General features: G+C 38.5%; 1 protein-coding gene and 1 long non-coding RNA gene across 7 annotated transcripts in view; one reads left to right on the top strand and one right to left on the bottom strand.

Moving 5' to 3' along the window:
* Nucleotides 1-24229, top strand: part of tay (tay bridge) — a 152429-nt gene that overhangs the window by 105842 nt on the left and 22358 nt on the right. For all 6 annotated transcript variants that reach the window (XM_070102113.1, XM_070102116.1, XM_070102117.1 and 3 more), the window contains 7 exons: nt 81-1715; nt 4375-4437; nt 5069-5277; nt 9784-10031; nt 11005-11157; nt 17113-17142; nt 17320-17816. In XM_070102113.1, the coding sequence (XP_069958214.1) occupies nt 81-1715; nt 4375-4437; nt 5069-5277; nt 9784-10031; nt 11005-11157; nt 17113-17142; nt 17320-17816 (2835 nt within the window). The remainder of the gene's footprint in view (nt 1-80; nt 1716-4374; nt 4438-5068; nt 5278-9783; nt 10032-11004; nt 11158-17112; nt 17143-17319; nt 17817-24229) is intronic.
* LOC128702389 (uncharacterized) overlaps nt 23162-24229 on the bottom strand; it is a 53781-nt gene continuing 52713 nt past the window's right edge. Inside the window, exon 3 of the long non-coding RNA XR_008409097.2 lies at nt 23162-23351. This is a non-coding gene — a long non-coding RNA (uncharacterized lncRNA). The remainder of the gene's footprint in view (nt 23352-24229) is intronic.

The following is a 24229-nucleotide window of genomic DNA, read 5'->3' on the forward strand; positions in this document are numbered from 1 at the left end:
ATATAAATGCATGTTTATATTTCTAAAACATAATTGCAAAAGTTTATGACAATAAAAACAAACACTTTTTTTTTGTTTAGTTGCAGTAACGGTCCTGTTGAGGTGGGGCATTATCCTGCAAACTATCCTCCTCCGAGTGTTGGTGCTGTCACCTCTGCCCCACCACCTACTGTCACCACTGCTGGGGACCATAAGCCTGTCTACCTGCCCTCCCATCAATCACATATATCCCAAACTCAATCTCATTTATCCCAAACTCAATCACATATACCCCAAACTCAATCACATATACCCCAAACTCAATCGCATATACCCCAAACTCAATCACATATACCCCAAACTCAATCACATATATCCCAGTCTCAATCACATTTACCCCAAACTCAATCACATTTACCCCAAACTCAATCACATATACCCCAAACTCAATCACACATACCCCAATCTCAATCACATATACCCCAGTCACATATACCCCAGCCTCAATCACATATACCCCAGACTCAATCACACATACCCCAACCTCAGTCACACATACCCCAACCTCAGTCACACATACCCCAACCTCAATCACATATACCCCAACCTCAATCACATATACCCCAACCTCAATCACATATACCCCAACCTCAATCTCATATACCCCAACCTCAATCTCATATACCCCAGCCTCAATCACACATACCCCAACCTCAGTCACACATACCCCAACCTCAATCACACATACCCCAACCTCAATCACATATACCCCAACCTCAATCACATATATCCCAACCTCAATCACATATACCCCAAAATCAAGCGCACATACCCCAAACTCAAACACATACTCCACTACCCACAACACATGCTCATACTCATCACACATCTCATACACCAACAGTGACATCTGCTGTTACACCTGCGCCTGCACCGCACACCCCACATACACCAGCACTTCACACACCTCATACACCAACTGCTACCACACCCACTCCTACACCTCCACAGCCGCCTCGACAACCATCTGCTCATATACCAAACTCGCCATCACCACACTACCTCTCCCAACCTGTGGCCTCATCTACAACAACTACAGTTACTACAACTACTACCACTACCACAACAACAACTACCACAACTTCCACTAGTGTTACTCATAATCATGTGGGAAACAGTAGTCGGGTAAGCAATGGCCCAGTGGGTGGGGGAGGTGGGGGTGGCCAGGGGGTGGGCACATCGGTGAACAAGTATAGTGTGAGTGCCTTGGTGTCGTCTGCACCACAGCACAACCACACACTCTATAACAGCGTCAAACCAAGTCCAGTAGCATCCCCTCGAAATCACGTACGATCACCACATCCATCCCCAATTGGTGCTACACCTACTGCTGCTTCAGTTAAGCCTCCGACCCCTAACACCCCAACTGGTCCAGTTTCTGCCCCTGTGCCTTCAGCTGCAGTAACAGGATCAGCTCCAGGGCCAGCAGCTCCCTCCTTACCTTATGGAGTGAAGATTGAACCAGGAGAGACAGCTCGACCGAGCCCAGCAAGTAAGCACTCTGCTGGGCCTCCTCACTCGGTACCAGCTACAGCCTCTGTTAAGATAGAGCCAGGTTACCCACGCTCTACACCGCCTTCCACCACAAAGGTTTCTGCACCTCATTTACAGTCAGTGATTCCTTCTTCTGCAAGACATTCACCCAGGACTCACGATCATCATATCTCACCATACAGGTAAGGAACTTTAATTTGACAATCTTCCATTTAATCATATGTTTGGTTTAGTTATCAAGAATCCTACCATTTAGATTTGTTGTTTGTTATTTATAAAGGCTGCATTATTCATATGTATTTATTTGGTAAAAGAAATAGTACAAAGATGAGATTTAAGTAGCTGAAATAGTCAGATAAAATTTCTTGTTTTTAATGAAAAAGTTGCTATTCCAGCTTATTTCAATGCTGAAAGATTTTGTGTATAAGCTACTTACAGCTTATAAGCCTAATTATTCTCCAATGATTTATAAAGAGATTTTTTTTATATTCTAAAGTGTACTTGTTTTGGCTCAAAATGTAATGGTAAGACTATAGGAATGCATCTGGCATCACCCACTGTCATTGTCTAGTCAAAATTTGCCAGAAAGGAAGAGTTTTTGAAATGCAATTTCAGTTCAGTTTTGTAGGGATTTCTTGGCAACAGTTCAGACACCATTGACCGTGAGAGGTCATTGAACATGAGTAACCTTTGCTGACTCTCTTACTCATTGCTAACTGCAGCCTCTGATATGATAAAGGCTACCCATGTTCAACACCTTCCACCACATGGTCATGTTGACACAAGTTATTTCTTGTTTGTGCTAAAGAATACAGTAACCCCAACCATATTATCACTTTAGACCAAAAGGTTTGCTTTTCCCAAAAGCTTCATTTATTTCAACTGCAGCATGATCATTTGTTTTACTTTATTAATTTATGAATATTATGAATGATTGTAGTCCCACAAATTAGGTTAGATTTTACCAACTGAAGCAGTTTTTTATGCACCTCCATATCCATCTTGTGGAAGGTAGTGCATGAGTATAGGGCCATAGGATCTAGGCCCTAAAAGGATTAATTAACAGTACATTTGGGTATTTGCAAAATTAATACATATTGTGTCCATTACTAGCAAATTTAGGATATTTGCTCAATGTGTCTAGTATGTAGATTAGTGTAAATTACTCTCTATATACTACTCAATAAGTTGGCAAGTGAACAGTGTTCAAGAAAGTGACCATAAGACTGACTGCATGCACTACTTTTAATTTGATAACCATCTGTGTATATTCTAAACCAGGCTACCACAGTGTCCATTAGTCTATTTGCATTGCAAGCTGCTCCATAAATGTTCTTAACTATATTCATGCTATCATAGTGGGTTATAAATCCACTTAGACTTGTAACTGCATATTTGCATTATTCAAACACATTATTTAATTCTCTCCTAACTTTATTTCTAATCAGACAAAATTAAATTGAGTACAGTCAGCAGAGACAATTTCTGAAAAGAGTGCAGTAATGTATTATAATAAGACTGTTCACATGGTATAAAGATTAACGTAACATTATTGTAAAAAATAATAGTAGGACAAATAAATTAATATATATGGCAGTTCTGCTGTAGACAGGTGCTGACGAGAGGTCTTTTTTCATATTTTGTTTTGTCAGTCTCGAGCATGGATTTGCAAGATGGATTTGCAAAAATCTTAAGTTAATTTTAAGCCAGCCCATTATGCTATGCATATAAATGGCTTTGGCATGCTGCTCTTACCTGTATTTTTTTGTACCTCTGTATGTATGCTCAAATTACTAAATAAATAAATAAATAAATTCTTAAATCGTATCTGGATTCAAAGCTTAATCCAGTGAGGATGCCAACAAGAGTGAAATTATTAGAGATCTTCAGTAATTAAATTTTAAAACTAAATGAGTGATAAATTTTATTTGTAAAATTTGAATTATATAAAGAGAGTTCCAACAGACTTAGATATACATGCATATATATTATATTTAATGCAACTACAAATAGTATATACATAGCAATTAGGGATGGGACAACACCAAAATTTTTGCTGATACCGACTCTTTCTATATTTTTTAAATTGTAGTGACTATGTTCATTATATAAGGGAATGCTTATTGCACAAGGGGTATTAAATAATACAGGAAGTTTAAATAACCTAATTTCTCTCAGATGATAATGTCATTCATTACTCATTACTTGGCCTGTTGTGTTACTGGTTGTCAAAGGCACTTATTGATAGTGTGTACTCTCCTGTGTGCCCACAATGCTCAGTACTACATGAGCTAAGAGCAACTTTACTACTGAATATTTACAGTGCAATCCATTGTATATTAACATACTGTTATAGTGAAACTATTGTACTTATTCATAATAATAAATACAGCCTCTCCTCACTTAGCGATGTATGTACTCGTTTACTGACCGCTCAGACTTGTGACCAGCTCTCCAACCAGTATGCAAACCTAAATAATGAATATTAGAGCGATTTCCTCTATTGTGTTTATTACAATATACGGTACACTACTATATAAACATTTAGAAATATATTAGAAATGTTATAAATGGTGCAAAGGTGACATTAAAAAAATATCTAAAGATGGTTGACACAAACCCACTACCAGTATAGTATGCTCCTTGCTTTACGACCAATTCGCTTACCACCCTACTCTTAGGAATTGAACCCCGTCGTTAAGTGAGGAGAGGCTGTACTGTACAGTACATTCTTCACTAAAATTTTGAAATTATTTATTTAATCCCTAGAGTAAACTCATTCTTGAGTATACACTGAAAGGCTAGTTTTACTAAGTAATGCTCTGATTTTCTCTTTCACAGTTCAGCGAGTTCAGTTGTGAGTAGCGGGCAGTCAATACCTTCATTATCACGACCTTGGCCTAGGTATGTTGCTCTTCTTGTGCATTATTTCCATTTTTTTTTTTTTTAAGTTTATTATAATTTTGAGGTAATAAAGGAAAATACAGGTAAACTAATTTTAGTGTAATTGATTATCATTGTTGTCATTATAGTTTAGTTTAGTAATTTTATCATTGTCATTGATAAGTGTATGTCTAGAGACATACAATATAATAATACTGTAACGGTAATATTGATTATTATTATAATGTGAAATTTCTGTGGTAATTTATAATATTTTTAGTAAAAGTAAAAATAACGTAATAACTTTTCTTACATAATATTGATTTTTGAATGAATAGGCAGTACAGTGGACCCCCACTTTACGATCACCTCCCAATGCGACCAATTGTGTAAGTGTATTTATGTAAGTGCGTTTGTACGTGTATGTTTGGGGGTCTGAAATGGACTAATCTAATTCACAATATTCCTTATGGGAACAAATTCGGTCAGTACTGGCACTTGAACATACTTCTGGAATGAAAAAATATCGTAAACCGGGGGTCCACTGTATTTCAGAATACTGTACTGTACTATATTAAATTCTACTATTCTGATTGCTACTTGTAAAGATCAATGATTAATTTACATGTGACCTTTGTTGTTTTAATTTCAGCCCAGTATCCAGTTTAGCATCAAGCAGTTCAGCCAGATTATCATCCTTGAGTCGACCGCCACTTCCCTTGCCCTCCTTTCCCCTTGCTCCTCCGCCAGTTTCTGCTCCCTTGCCGCCTACGGGCATGTTCGCACCACCTGTTCCACACTCGCAACAACTTACCTCCTCTTCCCTTATACCTCCTACACATCTGACACCTGATCCCCTTGGTAAGTTAGTGTCATAAATTATTGTCATTATAACCACTTGCATTGAAAACATTGTTTTAGGGAAGGTAACCAACTTACCAATTTAGGTTCAGTAGTTAGGGTATTTTGCCTACTTCAGAGAGGTGGGTTCTATTAAATATGTTAAATGCAGTGTACAGTACAGTTCTGTACTTACCTATAATTACAGGCACACATTTTTAGGTGTAAAATAAAGCACCTAGTTTTACATATAAAAAATGGTAAAAACTACTTTGAAATGAATTAAATAAAATAGTCGTCCTCGAAAGGGTTGGAGAGAGGGGGTAAAGGAGGTTTTGTGGGCAAGGGGCTTGGACTTCCAGCAAGCGTGCGTGAGCGTGTTAGATAGGAGTGAATGGAGACGAATGGTACTTGGGACCTGACGATCTGTTGGAGTGTGAGCAGGGTAATATTTAGTGAAGGGATTCAGGGAAACCGGTTATTTTCATATAGTCGGACTTGAGTCCTGGAAATGGGAAGTACAATGCCTGCACTTTAAAGGAGGGGTTTGGGATATTGGCAGTGTGGAGGGATATGTTGTGTATCTTTATATGTGTATGCTTCTAGACTGTTGTATTCTGAGCACCTCTGCAAAAACAGTGATAATGTGCGAGTGTGGTGAAAGTGTTGAATGATGATGAAAGTATTTTCTTTTTGGGGATTTTCTTTCTTTTTTGGGTCACCCTGCCTCGGTGGGAGACGGCCGACTTGTTGAAAAAAAAAAAAAAAAAAAGTTAGTTTTGAAATTAGAAGTAAAGTATATACTTGTTCTATCAGACTTTGAAAATATCATACAGGACAAAATCCGCTGGGTCATTTTGATTTGGAAACTAAGGACAAAGTCCATTACCTAAAGGATTGTCCATTATTGGTATGATCACAGTGAAACAAACTATGGTCTGTCCACCACAATTTCCATTACCAGCCAATTGCTATCCCCTACTAGTCTGTTAAATTGAGGTTTTACTGTATAAATTGTATAAGCATCACTGTGTATGATGGTGATAAAAGTATTTTTTCTTTTTTGGGTCACCCTGCCTTTGTAGGAAACAGCTGATGTGTTAATATAATAAAAAATAATAATCACTGTATAGTAAAGTTTTAATTTAACAGAATAATAAAGGGAAGCAGGTGGCCAGTAATGATGAGTGGGGTGGATACAGATGAGATTGTTCTGCCATGACTGTAACAGCAACAGTCAGTTCCTTAATCAACAGATCCAGTGGATTCCCCTCCCCCCCCCTATTTCCAAAGTTAGTTTAATTGAGATCTCTTAAAGTGAGGGTGTACTGTACAGAAAATTTATTTATTCTTATTGATCATGTGAATACACACACAATACAGCATTTAGTCTTGCATTTAGTATAATGTCAAAAAAGGTACAGTAATTTCCTTCTGCACTTAATATATGTAGATAAAAATATGTTGTATGGGAAATGTTGAGTGAATGCGTGGGGAGTTTTGAATCAAGTGTGAGAGTAATGGTGGTTGGGGATTTCAATGTTAAAGTGGGTAAAAATGTTATGGAGGGAGTAGTAGGTAAATTTGGGGTGCCAGGGGTAAATGTAAATGGGGAGCCTTTAATTGAGCTATGTGTAGAAAGAAATTTGGTAATAAGTAATACATATTTTTATGAAAAAGAGGATAAATAAATATACAAGGTATGATGTAGCACGTAATGAAAGTAGTTTGTTAGATTATGTATTGGTGGATAAAAGGTTGATGGGTAGGCTCCAGGATGTACATGTTTACAGAGGGGCAACTGATATATCGGATCATTATTTAGTTGTAGCTACAGTTAGAGTAAGAGGTAGATGGGAAAAGAGGAAGGTGGCAACAACAAGTAAGAGGGAGGTGAAAGTGTATAAACTAAGGGAGGAGGAAGTTCGGGTGAGATATAAGCGACTATTGGCAGAAAGGTGGGCTAGTGCAAAGATGAGTAGTGGGGGGGGGGGGGGGAGAGGGTGGGAATAGTTTTAAAAATGCAGTATTAGAATGTGGGGCAGAAGCTTGTGGCTATAGGAGGGTGGGGGCAGGAGGAAAGAGGAGTGATTGGTGGAATGATGAAGTAAAGGGTGTGATAAAAGAGAAAAAGGTAGCTTATGAGAGGTTTTTACAAAGCAGAAGTGTTATAAGAAGAGCAGAGTATATGGAGAGTAAAAGAAAGGTGAAGAGAATGGTGAGAGAGTGCAAAAGGAGAGCAGATGATAGAGTGGGAGAGGCACTGTCAAGAAATTTTAATGAAAATAAGAAAAAAATTTGGAGTGAGTTAAACAAGTTAAGAAAGCCTTGGGAAAGTATGGATTTGTCAGTTAAAAACAGAGTAGGGGAGTTAGTAGATGGGGAGATGGAGGTATTAGGTAGATGGCGAGAATATTTTGAGGAACTTTTAAATGTTGAGGAAGAAAGGGAGGCGGTAATTTCATGCACTGGCCAGGGAGGTGTACCATCTTTTAGGAGTGAAGAAGAGCAGAATGTAAGTGTGGTGGAGGTACGTGAGGCATTACATAGAATAAAAGGGGGTAAAGCATCTGGAACTGATGGGATCATGACAGAAATGTTAAAAGCAGGGGGGATATAGTGTTGGAGTGGTTGGTACTTTTGTTTAATAAATGTATGAAAGAGGGGAAGGTACCTAGGGATTGGCGGAGAGCATGTATAATCCCTTTATATAAAGGGAAAGGGGACAAAAGAGATTGTAAAAATTATAGAGGAATAAGTTTACTGAGTATACCAGGAAAAGTATACGGTAGGGTTATAATTGAAAGAATTAGAGGTAAGACAGAATGTAGGTTTGCGGATGAGCAAGGAGGTTTCAGAGTGGGTAGGGGATGTGTAGATCAAGTGTTTACATTGAAGCATATATGTGAACAGTATTTAGATAAAGGTAGGGAAGTTTTTATTGCATTTATGGATTTAGAAAAGGCATATGATAGAGTGGATAGAGGAGCAATGTAGCAGATGTTGCAAGTATATGGAATAGGTGGTAAGTTACTAAATGCTGTTAAGAGTTTTTATGAGGATAGTGAGGCTCAGGTTAGGGTGTGTAGAAGAGAGGGAGAATACTTCCCGGTAAAAGTAGGTCTTAGACAGGGATGTGTAATGTCACCATGGTTGTTTAATATATTTATAGATGGGGGTTGTAAAAGAAGTAAATGCTAGGGTGTTCGGGAGAGGGGTGGGATTAAATTATGGGGAATCAAATTCAAAATGGGAATTGACACAGTTACTTTTTGCTGATGATACTGTGCTTATGGGAGATTCTAAAGAAAAATTGCAAAGGTTAGTGGATGAGTTTTGGAATGTGTGTAAAGGTAGAAAGTTGAAAGTGAACATAGAAAAGAGTAAGGTGATGAGGGTATCAAATGATTTAGATAAAGAAAAATTGAATATCAAATTGGGGAGGAGGAGTATGGAAGAAGTGAATGTTTTCAGATACTTGGGAGTTGACGTGTCGGCGGATGGATTTATGAAGGATGAGGTTAATCATAGAATTGATGAGGAAAAAAAGGTGAGTGGTGCGTTGAGGTATATGTGGAGTCAAAAAATGCTATCTATGAAGGCAAAGAAGGGAATGTATGAAAGTATAGTGGTACCAATACTCTGATATGGATGTGAAGCTTGGGTGGTAAATGCAGCAGCGAGGAGACGGTTGGAGGCAGTGGAGATGTCCTGTCTTAGGGCAATGTGTGGTGTAAATATTATGCAGAAAATTCGGAGTGTGGAAATTAGGAGAAGGTGTGGAGTTAATAAAAGCATTAGTCAGAGGGCAGAAGAGGGGTTGTTGAGGTGGTTTGGTCATTTAGAGAGAATGGATCAAAGTAGAATGACATGGAAAGCATATAAATCTATAGGGGAAGGAAGGAGGGGTAGGGGTCGTCCTCGAAAGGGTTGGAGAGAGGAGGTAAAGGAGGTTTTGTGGGCGAGGGGCTTGGACTTCCAGCAAGGGTGCGTGAGCGTGTTAGATAGGAGTGAATGGAGATGAATGATACTTGGGACCTGACGATCTGTTGGAGTGTGAGCAGGGTAATATTTAGTGAAGGGATTCAGGGAAACCCGTTATTTTCATATAGTCGGACTTGAGTCCTGGAAATGGGAAGTACAATGCTTGCACTTTAAAGGAGGGGTTTGGGATATTGGCAGTTTGGAAGGATATGTTGTGTATCTTTATACGTATATGCTTCTAAACTGTTGTATTCTGAGCACCTCCGCAAAAACAGTGATAATGTGTGAGTGTGGTGAAAGTGTTGAATGATGATGAAAGTATTTTCTTTTTGGGGATTTTCTTTCTTTTTTGGGTCACCCTGCCTCGGTGGGAGACAGCCGACTTGTTGAAAAAAAAAAAAAATGTTTGACTCCCAAGTTGTCAAGCATTTTGCATTTATTTGCAGTATTATTCAACAAGATGTTAAGATTTAGATATCCAGTATTTGTCTTTATTGTTTACAGGTGCAATAGAGATATACTAGCCATTATTTATCTTTGCAGGCCAAGCAGATCTACTGCGTAGAGAGCTGGACTCTCGATTTTTGGCCCAACAGGAACGCACGTTGGGTCTTGGCCCTGCAAGTCTAGGGGGTTTAGGCGCTCCTCCAGCCTTTTTACGTGCTGAAATGCACCACCATCAACACCAGCATACGCATGTTCATCAACATCTCCTGCCTCACATGCCTCCTCCACCACTTCCACCACCTGCTGCCTCCAGTCTCTTCTCACATTCAGCATCTCCCTCAATGGTAAGCCCAAATGTTGATGATAAAAAATATTGTCATTTACCATATTATCCATAATATAAGGCTTAATATATTTTTTCATGAAAAAATAAGTCCAAAAAAACACCAGGTACATATACTCTTCTGCTGCCACATATTACAAGGAATGTAATATGTGGTAGCAGTAGGTGCATCTTATATGACAAAAAATGTGGATGACTGTGAGTCTTGTGTTGATGGGGATGATGCTTACTCTTAGGTTAAACTTTGCTCAGTAAGGCTTTGCCATGCTAAACATATTTGTTTTACTCTTAAGTTCCTAAAATCTAGGAATTAATAAACCAAAAAATTATTAACCCTTAAACTGCTTGTGCACGTAGTGCTCCAACCTTGATTTTCTCCATAAGAAAGCATGTAAAAAACGTAGATCTACGTTCAGACAGTTTAAGGGTTAAAGATGAAAAATTCATTTATGGTATTTTTTCAACGAACCGGCCATAAGAGAAAGTTGCTTGTTTACTGATTCGGTGTTTGTCAGGTGAATCTTCCTTATTTGTCTAGAGGTTTTTGTGTTATTTAACATATGTATATTAATCTTGAGCATATGACTTGAATAAAATAATACTGAGAAAAAGATTATTTCCCCTGAAGTTTTCATAATGCCTTAAACAATTTGTTTACTGTATATAGAAACTCCCTTTATATGTCAGTACTGTATAAATTTTGATTAGAGGCTGAAATTTATAAGTAAATTAAAGTTTTTTTAAGATTGAAAGAATGAAAAAAAATAACTTTAAATTATTAATGATTTTTCCTTATTAATAAAGTCAACATGTCTACGACAAAAATGTACAAACAGTAGGGATTGTATTCATTCATCCTAAAGTTGGTACCAGGTTTTAATAAATTCTGAAGGTTAAATAAGAATTAAGGCTGTCCTCTGAATCATTTATATATATATTTATCACATCACTGATCATTTTGCTGTATTATACAGTTCAAGGAAGTGAGCAAAGTGGGTCTGGACAGCAGTTTGTACCGGCCAGGAGGTGGCCTAGCAAGCAGCTATCCTCCTGGCCTCACCCCTCTAGTGCATCCTCCTACCTCAACCTTTGCTCCGCCATCTCACCTGACCTCTGTGGCACCTAAGGTGTGTTATACAACAATAAGCTCATAGCTATAGTATATCTTAAGTCACTGGTCTCTTCCAGGAGGTTCCTTGATGCTAGTGAAGGCTCTTGATTTAAAGAATTAGAGGAACCCTTGGGAAAATAAAAACATAAGCAGTATAATGTGATCCTTTGTTGACAACGTTTTGCCCACACAGTGGGCTCTATCAAGTCTCAAACAGATTTGCCTGGGTGAAAGGTACATGAGTATTTATAGGATGGAGTCAGGTGGAGAATGCTTGGTAGGTTGGATCTGTTGAGGACCTGCACGGGACTGGCGGGTGCTTATATAGTTATGTGGGATAACGATGAAGTTTCTTGGCAAGGGGTTCAGCTATGTTATAGAAGCCGTTATTTTGGTTGAAGTTGTTGGATATACAGATAAGCAATGATTCCAGAATTGTGTGGTATCGAGTGTTTTCTTCTTTGGTGATAAGTCTTGCATTTCTGTAGTTGATTAAGTGGTTGTGTGAATTTCGGTGTTGAACACAGGCATTCCTTAAATTGTCTGATCTGCCTGCGCAATGCCTGTGTTCAACACCGAAATTCACACAACCATTTAATCAATTACAGAAATGAAAGATTTATCGCCAGAGAAGAAAACAGTCAATACCGCAGAAGCCTGGAATCATCACTTATCTGTATATCCAACAACTTCAACCAAAACAATGGCTTCTATAACATAGCTAACCCCTTGCCAAGAAACTTCTTCGTTATCCCACATAACTACATATGCATCTGCCAGTCCCGTGCAGGTCCTTATCAGATCCAACCTACCCAGCATTCTCCACCTGACTCCATCCTATAAATACTCACATACCTTTCACCCAGGTAGCTCTGTTTGTGACTTGATAAAGCCCACTGTGTGGGCGAAACGTTGTCAGTAAAGGATCACATTATACTGCTTATGTGTATTTTTCCATTGTGTCGGTATTTTCTATGATTCATTTTCACAGAGGAACCCTTCCTTGTTTTGGGGTATTAAATGTGCTTACCTCCTATGTGCTATATATCCTTACAGGTCATATACCCATGAATATAATAATAATGTCTGCAATAAGTGCTTTGCACTTATAAATATAGCAGCTAAAGCATCTAAACTCTTGAACAATTCAGTTTGTTCAGTTGAAAATCAAGTGATCATTAAAATATTTGTAAAATATACATTACAGTGGACCCCCGCATAACGATTACCTCCGAATGTGACCAATTATGTAAGTGTATTTATGTAAGTGCGTTTGTACGTGTATGTTTGGGGGTCTGAAATGGACTAATCTACTTCACAATATTCCTTATGGGAACAAATTCGGTCGGTACTGGCACCTGAACATACTTCTGGAGTGAAAAAATATCGTTAACCGGGGGTCCACTGTATTCCAACCATTAGAATTATTTGTTAATATAAAATTAAGAATATTTAATAGAACCAAAGAGAAGTGTATTTCAGACAAAGTTGGGTAACATCTTTTGTGGAAGGGTTTTGGCTGTAGTAATACCTTTAATATTAACTCAGTAATGCATTTATAAATGTGAAAGCTGTCAAAGAAAAGAATTTAATGGTACTGTAGAGTATTAGTGTATCAATTTATGATGGGTTTGATTTACAAGTTATTTGTAAAAAGATTAAGATTATTAAAGTTAAAATTACAGTGGACCCCCGATAAGCGATATTTTTTCATTCCAGAAGTATGTTCAGGTGCCAGTACTGACCGAATTTGTTCCCATAAGGAATATTGTGAAGTAGATTAGTCCATTTCAGACCCCCAAACATACATGTACAAACGCACTTATATAAATACACTTACATAATTGGTCACATTAGGAGGTGATCGTTAAGCGGGGGTCCACTGTACATGTGTGGATTGTTCAGAGAAAACAGAAGTTGTAAGAAAATTCCAGAAAATAGAAACTGAGTGAAAATATAGCTAGTCTGGGAATGAACTTTTATCTTATAAATTCTAAGGTTTGACAGTCTCCTAATTGGTGCGGAGATGTGATAAATTGTAAAAGTAAAAAATATTTTTATTATTATTTTTACTAGCACACTGGCCAATTCCCACCAAGGCAGGGTGGCCCGAAAAAGAAAAAACTTTCACCATCATTCACTCCATCACTGTCTTGCCAGAAGGGTGCTTTACACTACAGTTTTTAAACTGCATCATTAACACCCCTCCTTTAGAGTGCAGGCACTGTACTTCCCATCTCCAGGACTCAAGTCCGGCCTGCCGGTTTCCCTGAATCCCTTCATAAATGTTACTTTGCTCACACTCCAACAGCACATCAAGTATTAAAAACCATTTGTCTCCATTCACTCCTATCAAACACGCTCACGCATGCCCGCTGGAAGTCCAAGCCCCTCGCACACAAAACCTCCTTTACCCCCTCCCTCCAACCTTTCCTAGGCCGACCCCTACCCCCGCCTTCCTTCCACTACAGACTGATACACTCTTGAAGTCATTCTGTTTTGCTCCATTCTCTCTACATGTCCGAACCACCTCAACAACCCTTCCTCAGCCCTCTGGACAACAGTTTTGGCAATCCCGCACCTCCTCCTAACTTCCAAAGTACGAATTCTCTGCATTATATTCACACCACACATTGCCCTCAGACATGACATTTCCACTGCCTCCAGCCTTCTCCTCGCTGCAACATTCATCACCCATGCTTCACACCCATATAAGAGCATTGGTAAAACTATACTCTCATACATTCTCCTCTTTTCCTCCAAGTACAAAGTTCTTTGTCTCCACAGACTCCTAAGTGCACCACTCACCCTTTTCCCCTCATCAATTCCATGATTCACCTCATCTTTCATAGACCCATCCACTGACACGTCCACCCCCAGATATCTGAATACATTCACCTCCTCCATACTCTCTCCCTCCAATCTGATATCCAATCTTTCATCACCTAATCTTTTTGTTATCCTCATTACCTTACTCTTTCCTGTATTCACTTTTAATTTTCTTCTTTTACATACCCTACCAAATTCATCTACCAACCTCTGCAACTTCTCGTCAGAATCTCCCAAGAGCACAGTGTCATCAGCAAAGAGCAACTGTGACAACTCCCACTTTATGTGCGATTCTTTATCTTTTAACTCCACGCCTCTTGCCAAGACCCTCGCATTTACTTCTCTTACAACCCCATCTATAAATATATTAAACAACCATGGTGACATCACACATCCTTGTCTAAGGCCTACTTTTACTGGGAAATAATCTCCCTCTTCCCTACCACATCACTCTAACTTGAGCCTCACTATCCTCGTAAAAACTCTTCACTGCTTTCAGTAACCTACCTCCTACACCATACACCTGCAACATCTGCCACATTGCCCCCCTATCCACCCTGTCATACGCCTTTTCCAAATCCATAAGTGCCACAAAAACCTCTTTAGCCTTATCTAAATACTGTTCACTTATATGTTTCACTGTAAACACCTGGTCCACACACCCCCTACCTTTCCTAAAGCCTCCTTGTTCATCTGCTATCCTATTCTCCGTCTTACTCTTAATTCTTTCAATAATAACTCTACCATACACTTTACCAGGTATATTCAATAGACTTCTTCTTCTTTCAACAAACCGGCCATATCCCACCGAGGCAGGGTGGCCCAAAAAGAAAAACAAAAGTTTCTCTTTTTAAATTTAGTAATTTATACGGGAGAAGGGGTTACTAGCCCCTTGCTCCCGGCATTTTAGTCGCCTCTTACAACACGCATGGCTTACAGAGGAAGAATTCTGTTCCACTTCCCCATGGAGAACTCAACAGACTTATCCCTCTATAATTTTTGCACTCTTGTCCCCTTTGCCTTTATACAAAGGAACTATGTATAAATATATATATAAATATATTTCTCCATGGAGAAGTGGAACAGAATTCTTCCTCCGTAAGCCATGCGTGTTGTAAGAGGTGAGTAAAATGCCGGGAGCAAGGGCCTAGTAACCCCCTCTCCTGTATAAATTACTAAATTTAAAAAGAGAAACTTTTGTTTTTCTTTTTGGGCCACCCTGCCTTGGTGGAATATGGCCGGTTTGTTGGAAAAAAAAATATATGTATTTCTAAGAACAGGGCATCCCTATAACATTAGCTACTATCATTGATGCATATTTTTAGTGGGAACTCTTGTTCCTCGAGAGGTATGACATGCAATCATTTGTCAGAGCATTGTGTATGCTGGTTTGGTTATAAAAGTTAAGAAATACTGTTCTTACTCTTTAAAGTAGGTTGGAGTGGTGTAAATAGGAGCAGTGAAGATAAGGACTAATTCAGTAAAAGTATACATATCACAGAGATAAACATTTAAAAAAAAAAAAAAAAGAGTTCCTGAGTGTGGACAGGTATTGCCTGTCTGTTAATTGTAAAGCTTCCATTCTTGCAACCAAGGGTGTAACTTAGGCAGTCTTATGTCCCGTACTTTAGTTTAAAATCTAAAAGTTTTGCTTCATTTGCTTATCCCTATATTTTGTATAGCTTACATCTTTCCATTTGTCTCTAAGATATAAAATTTTTATTAATGATATGCTCATTCTCCCTATTCACAACCATAAATAAAAACAAAAAGCAAGCATTACTAATATAGTTTGTTTAAAAAAATAATGTATTTCACAAGATAGGGCTTGCATAGATTGTTTATGGAGTATTTGCAAAATATTGGCTCCTCTGTCATAGCACTTCTGGCAAGACATGTTACAGGAACATTATTATAAATACTGTAATAATAATAATTAATAATAATAGGCTCCATGGGAAAGTGGAACAGAATTATTCTTCTGTAAGCCATGCGTGTCATAAGAGGTGACTAAAATGCTGGGAGCAAGGGGCTAGTAACCCCTTTTCCTGTATACGTTACTACAGTTAAAAAGAGAAACCTTCGTTTTTCTTTTTGGGCCACCCTGCTTCAGTGGGATGCGGCTGGTGTATTGAAAGACTGATAATAATAATAATAATAATAATAATTGTAGGTAGTAGGTTGGTAGACAGCAACCGCCCAGGGAGGTACTACCGTCCTGCCAAGTGAGTGTAAAACGAAAGCCTGTAATTGTTTTACATGATGGTAGGATTGCTGGTGTCTTTTGTCTGTCTCATAAATATGCAAGATTACAGGTAAGTCTTGCTACTTCTACTTACACTTAGGTCACACTACACATACATGTACAAGCATATATATACACACACCCCTCTGGGTTTTCTTCTATTTTCTTTCTAATTCTTGTTCTTGTTTATTTCCTCTTATCTCCATGGGAAAGTGGAACAGAGTTCTTCCTCTGTAAGCCATGCGTGTCGTAAGAGGCGACTAAAATGCCGGGAGCAAGGGGCTAGTAACCCCTTCTCCTGTATATATTACTAAATTTAAAAGGAGAAACTTCAGTTTTTTCTTTTGGGCCACCCCACCTCAGTGGGATACGGCTGGTACGTTGAAAGAATAATAATAATAATAATAATAATAATAATAATAATAATAACAGTACCAGTAATGTATTAGATGTTAGTAATAATGTAGTGGTTATTTAATTGAATTTTAAAACCATATAGAAAATATTGCTATATTGTTACTTTTATCATTTGTATCCTCAAAGAAACTTTTTCATTGTAACATACATGTAATGGTCTGATTTCTAAAAAAGTAATAGCGGAAGACTCCATACTTGGATTCTAAAATAGGTATCACAGAACCCATGGGATTAGGGATCAAATCAACAATTGAAAGGTTTAGAAGACACAAGACTGTAGAGCTAATGCTCAACTCCCATGAGCACAAACAAATGACATACATGTGCAGACAGAATAAATTAAACAAGACAAAATGCTATTAAATAATTTAAGAACCTCTTGTGTTAATATAATTTATATAAGTGTTATTCATAAAACCATTTTACAGTCATGTTGATAAACTAAAAGTCCTGTCTTTAAGACCCCCTATTTTTCCACAGATTGGTGAACCAAGTCAACGCAAACCAGTGGTTAGTTTTTAATTTTTCCAGTTTCTCAAAGGTTTTATTAAATATACACAAACATCATAAGTTCAGTCGTTTCTCCAGTATTTACAGAAATTAATATTAAATTTCTCTTAGTCAAAAAAATCTCATAATGTTTTATGCTTTTTATACTTATTCATATGTGATATTTCTTTCTTGTAGAAGACGGGTCGTTGGAATGCAATGCATGTGCGCATTGCTTGGGAGATCTATTACCACCAGCAGAAACAGACACCAGAGAAACCTAGTGCTAAACTTGGAGGTCCAGATCCATTTCGACCTCCATCAGGACCTGGTGTGGGAGGTCCTGCCCCTGGTGCACCAATATTTCCAACTTTGCCACGACCTCCTGATTTGGGGCCATCTTTACTGGGTGGACCAGGGCCTTCCCACCGCTATGAGTCTCCTTTATTAAGCCATGCTCACCTCACACCCTCGGTGCCTGGTCTTAGTGGCACGAGGTACCCTGGTGGGGCACCTGGACCTCCCTCTTCAGCAGCAGCAGCAGCAGCAGCAGCAGCAGCAGCTGCAGCAGCATTCCATCATGGTGGTGTTACTCCAACATCTATACCAGGCCCCCCACCTGGTTCAATGTTCTCAAGAGAAACATTACCACCAGGACTAACTGTACCACAACCCACACCTCATGATGCTTGGAGGTAAGTCTACTCTTCATGTTTTTTAATAATCTAAATAGTAAAGGAATACACCACAACTGCAATTTTAGTATTGGAAGTGGCTTTGATTTAAGCGATTTATTTTTCAATCATATTTGTTTTAAGTGGACACTAAAAGAAACAGTTGTTACTCATTATCTTAAGTAAAAATGATAATTACAATTAAATCTAGAATTTTAATTAATGCTGATATTCACAAAAATTATATGAAAGTATTTCTTTATATTACACTTAGGTCACACTACACATACATGTACACATTTATTTATACACACTCATCTGAGTTTTCTTTGATTTTATCTTAATAGTTCTTGGTCTTATTAATTTTCCTTTTATATCCATGGGGAAGTGGAATAAGAATCTTTCCTCCGTAAGCCATGCGTGTTGTAAAAGTCAACTAAAATGCCGGGAACAATGGGCTAGTAACCCCTTTTCCTGTAAAGATTACTAAAAAGAATAAGAAGAAGAAAATTGTCAAAGTGGGAAGTCTGAATGTGCGTGGATGTTGTGCAGATGATAAGAAAGAGATGATTGTGGATGTTATGAATGAGAAAAAGCTGGATGTCCTGGCTTTAAGTGAAACAAAGCTGAAGGGGGTGGGAGAGTTTCAGTGGAGAGGAATAAATGGGATTAGGTCAGGGGTTTCAAATAGAGTTAGAGCTAAAGAAGGAGTAGCAATAATGTTGAAGGATAAGCTATGGCAGGAAAAGAGGGACTATAAATGTATTAATTCAAGGATTATGTGGAGCAAAATAAAGATTGGATGTGAAAAGTGGGTTATAATAAGCGTGTATGCACCTGGAGAAGAGAGAAGTGTAGAGGAGAGAGAGAGATTTTGGGAAATGTTGAGTGAATGCGTGGGGAGTTTTGAATCAAGTGTGAGAGTAATGGTGGTTGGGGATTTTAATGCTAAAGTGGGTAAAAATGTTATGGAGGGAGTAGTAGGTAAATTTGGGGTGCCAGGGGTAAATGTAAATGGGGAGCCTTTAATTGAGCTATGTGTAGAAAGAAATTTGGTAATAAGTAATACATATTTTATGAAAAAGAGGATAAATAAATATACAAGGTATGATGTAGCACGTAATGAAAGTAGTTTATTAGATTATGTATTGGTGGATAAAAGGTTGATGGGTAGGCTCCAGGATGTACATGTTTATAGAGGGGCAACTGATATATCGGATCATTATTTAGTTGTAGCTACAGTTAGAGTAAGAGGTAGATGGGAAAAGAGGAAGGTGGCAACAACAAGTAAGAGGGAGGTGAAAGTGTATAAACTAAGGGAGGAGGAAGTTCGGGTGAGATATAAGCGACTATTGGCAGAAAGGTGGGCTAGTGCAAAGATGAGTAGTGGGGGGGTTGAAGAGGGTTGGAATAGTTTTAAAAATGCAGTATTAGAATGTGGGGCAGAAGTTTGTGGTTATAGGAGGGTGGGGGCAGGAGGAAAGAGGAGTGATTGGTGGAATGATGAAGTAAAGGGTGTGATAAAAGAGAAAAAGGTAGCTTATGAGAGGTTTTTACAAAGCAGAAGTGTTATAAGAAGAGCAGAGTATATGGAGAGTAAAAGAAAGGTAAAGAGAGTGGTGAGAGAGTGCAAAAGGAGAGCAGATGATAGAGTGGGAGAGGCACTGTCAAGAAATTTTAATGAAAATAAGAAAAAATTTTGGAGCGAGTTAAACAAGTTAAGAAAGCCTAGGGAAAATATGGATTTGTCAGTTAAAAACAGAGTAGGGGAGTTAGTAGATGGGGAGATGGAGGTATTGGGTAGATGGCGAGAATATTTTGAGGAACTTTTAAATGTTAAGGAAGAAACAGAGGCAGTAATTTCATGCACTGGTCAGGGAGGTATATCATCTTTTAGGAGTGAAGAAGAGCAGAATGTAAGTGTGGGGGAGGTACGTGAGGCATTACGTAAAATGAAAGGGGGTAAAGCAGCTGGAACTGATGGGATCATGACAGAAATGTTAAAAGCAGGGGGGGATATAGTGTTGGAGTGGTTGGTACTTTTGTTTAATAAAAGTATGAAAGAGGGGAAGGTACCTAGGGATTGGCAGAGAGCATGTATAGTCCCTTTATATAAAGGGAAAGGGGACAAAAGAGACTGTAAAAATTACAGAGGAATAAGCTTACTGAGTATACCAGGAAAAGTGTACGGTAGGGTTATAATTGAAAGAATTAGAGGTAAGACAGAATGTAGGATTGCGGATGAGCAAGGAGGTTTTAGAGTGGGTAGGGGATGTGTAGATCAGGTGTTTACATTGAAGCATATATGTGAACAGTATTTAGATAAAGATAGGGAGGTTTTTATTGCATTTATGGATTTAGAAAAGGCATATGATAGAGTGGATAGAGGAGCAATGTGGCAGATGTTGCAAGTATATGGAATAGGTGGTAAGTTATTAAATGCTGTAAAGAGTTTTTATGAGGATAGTGAGGCTCAGGTTAGGGTGTGTAGAAGAGAGGGAGACTACTTCCCGGTAAAAGTAGGTCTTAGACAGGGATGTGTAATGTCACCATGGTTGTTTAATATATTTATAGATGGGGTTGTAAAGGAAGTAAATGCTAGGGTGTTTGGGAGAGGGGTGGGATTAAATTATGGGGAATCAAATTCAAAATGGGAATTGACACAGTTACTTTTTGCTGATGATACTGTACTTATGGGAGATTCTAAAGAAAAATTGCAAAGGTTAGTGGATGAGTTTGGGAATGTGTGTAAAGGTAGAAAGTTGAAAGTGAACATAGAAAAGAGTAAGGTGATGAGGGTGTCAAATGATTTAGATAAAGAAAAATTGGATATCAAATTGGGGAGGAGGAGTATGGAAGAAGTGAATGTTTTCAGATACTTGGGAGTTGACGTGTCGGCGGATGGATTTATGAAGGATGAGGTTAATCATAGAATTGATGAGGGAAAAAAGGTGAGTGGTGCGTTGAGGTATATGTGGAGTCAAAAAACGTTATCTATGGAGGCAAAGAAGGGAATGTATGAAAGTATAGTAGTACCAACACTCTTATATGGGTGTGAAGCTTGGGTGGTAAATGCAGCAGCAAGGAGACGGTTGGAGGCAGCGGAGATGTCCTGTCTAAGGGCAATGTGTGGTGTAAATATTATGCAAAAAATTCGGAGTGTGGAAATTAGGAGAAGGTGTGGAGTTAATAAAAGTATTAGTCAGAGGGCAGAAGAGGGGTTGTTGAGGTGGTTTGGTCATTTAGAGAGAATGGATCACAGTAGAATGACATGGAAAGCATATAAATCTATAGGGGAAGGAAGGCGGGGTAGGGGTCGTCCTCGAAAGGGTTGGAGAGAGGGGGTAAAGGAGGTTTTGTGGGTAAGGGGCTTGGATTTCCAGCAAGCGTGCGTGAGCGTGTTAGATAGGAGTGAATGGAGACGAATGGTACTTGGGACCTGACGATCTGTTGGAGTGTGAGCAGGGTAATATTTAGTGAAGGGATTCAGGGAAACCGGTTATTTTCATATAGTCGGACTTGAGTCCTGGAAATGGGAAGTACAATGCCTGCACTTTAAAGGAGGGGTTTGGGATATTGGCAGTTTGGAGGGATATGTTGTGTATCTTTATATGTGTATGCTTCTAGACTGTTGTATTCTGAGCACCTCTGCAAAAACAGTGATAATGTGCGAGTGACAAATGAAAAAAAAAAAAAAAAAAATTTCTTTATATACAAATGAGCCTTCTCTATATAAATTATTTTACATATTCTTTTGCAATTTACACTAGGTAGATAAAAGATTGAGAAAAAACTTAGTTGTGCCTCATATATAGCTACTTTGTAGTGAAACTGTTTCTCTTAAGGATTTCTTGTGCTTCCTTCCCTCCCTCTTGAAGGGGTGTCCAGAGTAGACAAATTTTCAGACAGCTCAAGAAGAATATAACATAGGCTGTTCTATTTTGCTTTCAGAGGATCTTTCCTTTGTAATTCTTTCCCCTTAACTTTCTTTGATGCTGGTTGTTTACCAGTCAGTAGCCAATTTTTACTTCTTTTTCACAAATTTCTTTGCAGTCCTTTTCATCCAATTCCTTATTTCTAAACCGTAGTAAATAAATTATCTTGATCTAATTGTTATCAACCTAACTTTCATCTTAGGATATCCTCTGCCATTGTGCATCATCATATAGTATGTTATGAACCTTGGTAATTGATACCACAAAGTGGTTTAAAAATACATTAGCAAACACTAGGATATATTTATAAGAAAACATTTCAGTCCTGGGACCTTTATCACTTATGTTAGAAGTGATGAAGGTTCCAGAGCCAAAACATTTTCAAATAAATGGTTAGAAGTGATCAGGTACAGATATGTCTAATAAATATGACCTAGTTCAAAGCCCACCTGTTCCATGGTTTATTTACAATCGTGTTATTACAATTTCGTGAATCATGTCCTAGTGTTTGCTCGCATGTCTTTAAACCATCTTCATACAGCTCAAAATAAAAGGATTGTCTGATATGTTGTGTATGTTCATCATACATATGCATTATTTGTACTTCAGTCATAATAGGCTGCATTAAGGTCACAATAGGCTACTTATTGGTGTAGAGTATTTTATAATTTGATTTATCGAATTATGTGGCTCAGCTTTTTAAAGTGCTAAAGTGATGAGTGGAATTTACATTTTTTTTTTATTTCAGCATTGCAAACAATAACCAGTTCTAAAATACAGGTGATGAAATAAAATGTCTATCTTCCCTTAAGCTGTATTGAATAAACATTTTTTTAATATAGCCTTATCTGTTTTCAAGTGTAACATAATAAAACAGATATAATTAGTTGCTACCCTTGATTTTGATGTCGGTATATATATATATATATACTACCGTAATCTGTTCCAGAAGGTCGGCCTAAATTCGAAGCAATATTTCCCATAAGAGTTAACGTAAATAAAATTAATCCGTTCCAGGAGGAGGACAGTTTGTTTGGAGGCAGGACATGATACTCCTTCAATATGACACTAATATCAACTCTACAGCTTATTTATCTATCACAATTCATCTCAAGTTCCAGTATCGATTAGCCACATTCTGTTAGACTGCCCTCTCTATCAACGAGCACGCAGAATTTACCTCCAACGTCGTCTTCGTTCTACTACTCTCTCTTTACCTTCCCTTCTTGCTGATGGACCCTTCTTTAATCCTGACTCTCTCATTGACTTCTTGACAACGACTGATTTACTCCACAAACTCTGATGATACTTTTTGCTCTCCCCTCAGCCCTTTCTAGTTCAGTCTCTTGCTGCCCTTTACCCTTTCACCATCCACTACCCCGCTGTTATCCGTAACCTATTACTCATCCATCTCCCTTTTGCCACCTGATGCCCTCGCTTCCTTCCTGCCCTGCAGCGCTGTATAGTCCTTGTGGCTTAGTGCTTCTTTTTGATCATAATAATCTAGAATGAATAAAATATGCACGTATGTCATTACATATGTGGTGGCGGGGCAGGATGGTGTCACAGGCATTCTTGCTCCAGCTATGAAAACGTCTTCCCACTCTTTCCTCCTTCAGACCTGTTAGTATAAGAGAAAACGGAGTTTGTGAGGCTAACTGCATTAGATCACTTCTTTCATAAGAAATGAACAGCTGTATGTACACCATTTACATACCTTGCAGAAGATAGGCAGAGAGGCTTATGCTGTCAGGAGTTTATTTCGTTTCTTCCTTTTCCTATTGCCTAATCGCTTAATTGCTACACTCTTAATGCTACACTTTGTCACTTAACTGAACAGCTTTAAACTCCACGTCTTGCACCTGTGCTGGCGTGCAGGTACACGTTAAAATCACAAAGAGTGTGTTATTAGTCTTGAAGATGTCATGGTAATTTTATTTATTATTATCACACTGGCTGATTCCCACCAAGGCAGGGTGGCCCGAAAAAGAAAAACTTTCACCATCATTCACTCCATCACTGTCTTGCCAGAAGGGTGCTTTACACTACAGTTTTTAAACTGCAACATTAACACCCCTCCTTCAGAGTGCAGGCACTGTACTTCCCATCTCCAGGACTCAAGTCCGGCCTGCCGGTTTCCCTGAACCCCTTCATAAATGTTACTTTGCTCACACTCCAATGGCACGTCAAGTATTAAAAACCATTTGTCTTCATTCACTCCTATCAAACACGCTCACTCATGCCTGCTGGAAGTCCAAGCCCCTCGCACACAAAACCTCCTTTACCCCCTCTCTCCAACCTTTCCTAGGCCGACCCCTACCCCGCCTTCCTTCCACTACAGACTGATACACTCTTGAAGTCATTCTGTTTCACTCCATTCTCTCTACATGTCCAAACCACCTCAACAACCCTTCCTCAGCCCTCTGGACAACAGTTTTGGTAATCCCACACCTCCTCCTAACTTCCAAACTACGAATTCTCTGCATTATATTCACACCA

Source organism: Cherax quadricarinatus, chromosome 80 (assembly GCF_038502225.1).
Source record: "Cherax quadricarinatus isolate ZL_2023a chromosome 80, ASM3850222v1, whole genome shotgun sequence".
NCBI classification, from domain to species: Eukaryota; Metazoa; Arthropoda; class Malacostraca; order Decapoda; family Parastacidae; genus Cherax; species Cherax quadricarinatus.